At 33.8% G+C, this 3,672-nt stretch overlaps 1 protein-coding gene across 1 annotated transcript; it reads right to left on the reverse strand.

The window, feature by feature from the left end:
• Positions 1–307: 307 nt before the first annotated feature.
• On the reverse strand, positions 308–3,151 carry Bm17249 (Uncharacterized protein; the record flags this gene model as incomplete). The annotated part of the gene is made up of 4 exons (XM_043083050.1): positions 308–573; positions 802–1,068; positions 2,177–2,419; positions 2,614–3,151. The coding sequence occupies 4 exons, from the start codon at positions 3,149–3,151 to the stop codon at positions 308–310; spliced, it is 1,314 nt and encodes a 437-aa protein (XP_042938984.1).
• Between the last annotated feature and the right edge of the window lie 521 nt (positions 3,152–3,672).

Raw genomic sequence — 3,672 nt, forward strand, 5'->3', positions numbered from 1 at the left:
TCCGCATACGTTCCACGAATTAGGAAAATAAAACAATTTGATTAAGAGTGAAAGGATATTTTCAATGTTTGTTGATGTTTGTATATTGAAGCGCCATTGTCACCACTGTCAACACATTTTTAAGCAATTGATTCTTAGGTCGTGTGTAGTAGTACTGAGTGCAAAAAAAAATATATAGCATCTTAATGAGTGTGTCTAATGAATTTTGTATTGTCACCCAGCGTTCGCGCAAATGTTTCATAATACATTTCACACACATTCTATTTCAGGTTGACATATCTGTTTAAAATTTTGCTAAATTTGGAAACTAACGGGATTTGCAGCTCTTTTTATGACAATGCAGTCCATTCCTACTGATGAAGAATTTGCCACAGCCCTCGCACTGAGGACGAGGTTCATGCGTTTGCTTGTGATTGCAAAATGATGATTCATGGTGGAATGCCCGTCCACAACTGGGCACTTTGCATTCATAGATGAAAGGTCCATTGTGTGTTTCTTTATGCTTTATATTATCGTTGTAACTTTTCGAGATCACAGCACATCCAGGATAATGGCATTTATAACCTTGTCTATCTAAAAAAATTGACATTTGTTTTTGTAATTAGCATTCCAGTATGATTTTCAAATAATTTAGATCACAAAAAGATGCTTAATTATCTTGGTGTATAGCTACAACAAAAAATGTAATTGAGATTTTTCTGTTGTATTGTCACTCAGCGATCACGGATGTTTCATAACACATTTCAATTTTATTTCAGGCTAATATGTGTGCTCAAAAGTTTGCTAAATTTGCAAACTAACGAAATTTTGTTGGGCAGAGCTTCTTATGTCTTTGTAGTCCATACATGGTGCTGAAGAATTTTCCGCAGCACTTGCATTGATGATGAGGTTCATGCGTTTGCTTGTGATTGCAAAATGATGATTCATGCTGGAATATTCGCTCGCAACCGGGCACTCTGCATTCATAGATGAAGGGTTGACCATGTGTTTTCCTATGTGCTACATATTCACTGTAATTTTTTGTTACCATAGTACATCCGGGATAAAGGCATTCGTAGCTTTGTTCGCCTAAAAAAATCTTATGATATTGGTTTTTGCAGTTATTAATCCATGTGAAAAATAACCATAAAAATGTCAGTGCATAAAATAATCTTACCATATCTCATTTCAAATTACTTAAATTATAAAAATCTGCTTATTTATCTTCTGATATATTTGAAACAAAACTTTTGGTATTACTTTTTACTTTTGATGCTACTTCTAATGGAAAGACCTCATACAACAAATGATTGTGAATTTTCTGTTGTGGCGAAATTAGGTTTAGTTTTCGTCATTCTTTGTACTCCCGACTTCAAGTAATCGAGTAATGGACAAGTGATTAGTCTGTCGCGATATTAAAACATCAGTTGCTACGATATGCTGACTGCCTGCCACAGGACTTTTGTTATATATAAAAGAAACTGAGGTTAGAAAAATGTCGCAGCATTTTCTGAATTGTATATTGCTACACCATGGTCACCGATGTTTTGAAATATATTTCCACATCCATTATATTTTAAATTGAACGTTTTTAAATATTGTTTTTCAAAAAAAAAGTTTTTTTCGAATTTAAAAAAAAAAATTTGTTATACTAACGAGGTGGTGTGCCACAGTGCTTGTTGTGTCTTTGTAGTATACTCTTTCTACTAAAGAGTTTGCCGCAGTTTTTGCATTGATGCTTAGGTTGATGTGTATGTATGTGACAACAAAATGATGATTCATGGTCGAATGTCCGCCCACAACTGGGCACTTTGCATTCATAGATGAAGGGCTGACCGTGAGATTTCTTATGTGTTATATATTCTTTGTAATTTTTTGTGATCACAGTACAGCCGGGATAATGACAAATATACTTTTTGTTATCTGAAAAATCCATGTCAAAAAATGTATTTTTGCAATTAATAAATCTATTACACCATTTTGTAGTTAAGTAATGTGAAAATCACAAAAATGTCAGTGCCATAAAAAAAAGTATCATATTGCATTTTGAATAACTTAGATAGAAAGTTTATTTATCTTCTCACATATATAAAGTAAAAACCATACTTTTAATGTCGCTTCATCAATTTCATGCTGCTGATGAAAATAAAGAACTATAAAAGATAGAGCGAGAAATCGTTATGTAATTTGTCATTACCTGTTTCTGATCGTTCATTGGTATTTTCCCTGTAGTCGGGGACAATCAAGTGATCCGAGAAGTGCTTATTGCCCATGTTATTCTGTTCAGCATTTCCGTGTTGATCGGATGTGTCATCTGGGGAAAGAATAAGTTGGTGAAAATAGATCGGAACCGCATTTTGTTGTGAACCAGGTAAGTGCATATATGTAATAATGTCATCTGTGTCGACATTAAGTGGCGAAGAAGTTCCACTTTGAGTATCTAAATAACTTAGATTTCAATATCTTAGGTACTAAGCATTTGTCTATATCATCATCTCACATATTTGAAGTAAAAATTATACTTTTAAGTTACTTCTGGAATTTCGATCGATAATTGTAGATTTTTTGTTTTAGTGAGATAGATATGTTTAATTTTATGGATTGGATGAAAGTAAAAATGCAATTTGCCATTACTTGTTTCTGATCCTTCATTTTCCCTGTAGTCGCGGACAATCAAGTTATCCGAGAAGTGTTTCTTGCCCATGTTATTCTGTTCAGCATTTCCGTGTTGATCGGTTGTGTCATCTGGGGAAAGAGTAAGTTGGTGAAAATAGATCGGATTAGCATCTCTCCACACATTCCTATTTGAATCTGTATATGAACCAAGTAATGAGCCCAAATTAGTGTGGCCCAACAAACCATGGCTGTTTGAAAAGCCAGGATGAGGAGCATTTGTGATCTCGGGTATCGATTCTTTGCTACTTATATCCTCAATTTCACTCAACTGATCGAAATCAATCAACTGCGAAGGATCGGATGGAAATTCTGAGCCAAACAATGGCTCAAAATTGTTGTAATCAAAGCTGTCTGAGATATCAGAATAAGTATTATTTGTAACAATTTTATCAGCAGCACCAAAATTAGGTAGATGGGAAGTTTCATTTTTATTAGAAGCGATGCAAAGCAGAAGATTGAACCAGATGATTGGTGTTATAGATACAGTGAAGAACATGATGGGACAGAATTTTATGAAATGACAGAAATATTCAAATGAAAGCTTTTTATTTCAATTAAAGATCAAAGGTTCAAACAGTTTTTAATCTGCCTGTTGTTTATCGTTTTTTTTTTTTTTTTCTTTTACATTTTCGTTTTTCTCTCGCCCAACTGGTAGTTTATGAATGCTCTTTTGAATCCGAAAGGATTACTTAGGAAGGATATTGTTCCATCATTTCAGTAATACGACGTGAGGAATGAGATTCTAATCATTTTCGATTTAATGGGTTCATTTAATAAAGTCGCATCCACACACCTATTGATAATATCACTGATGGGAACTTCGTCGGATGGACGCATCACCTGAAATTTGCTAATTATTGCTTTTTGACATATTCCACTGCTATTATCAAAAAGAATTTCAACATAAGCGATGTTTGAAAAGATGGGACAATTTTCAAAAGTTTGGTTGACAAAATGGAGTAACATTTGCATAAATGAAATTGATGAATAGCTGGGATTAAATGTCATCGTATGGTG

Source organism: Brugia malayi (genome assembly GCF_000002995.4).
Source record: "Brugia malayi strain FR3 genome assembly, contig: Bm_112, whole genome shotgun sequence".
Classification (NCBI taxonomy): Eukaryota; Metazoa; Nematoda; class Chromadorea; order Rhabditida; family Onchocercidae; genus Brugia; species Brugia malayi.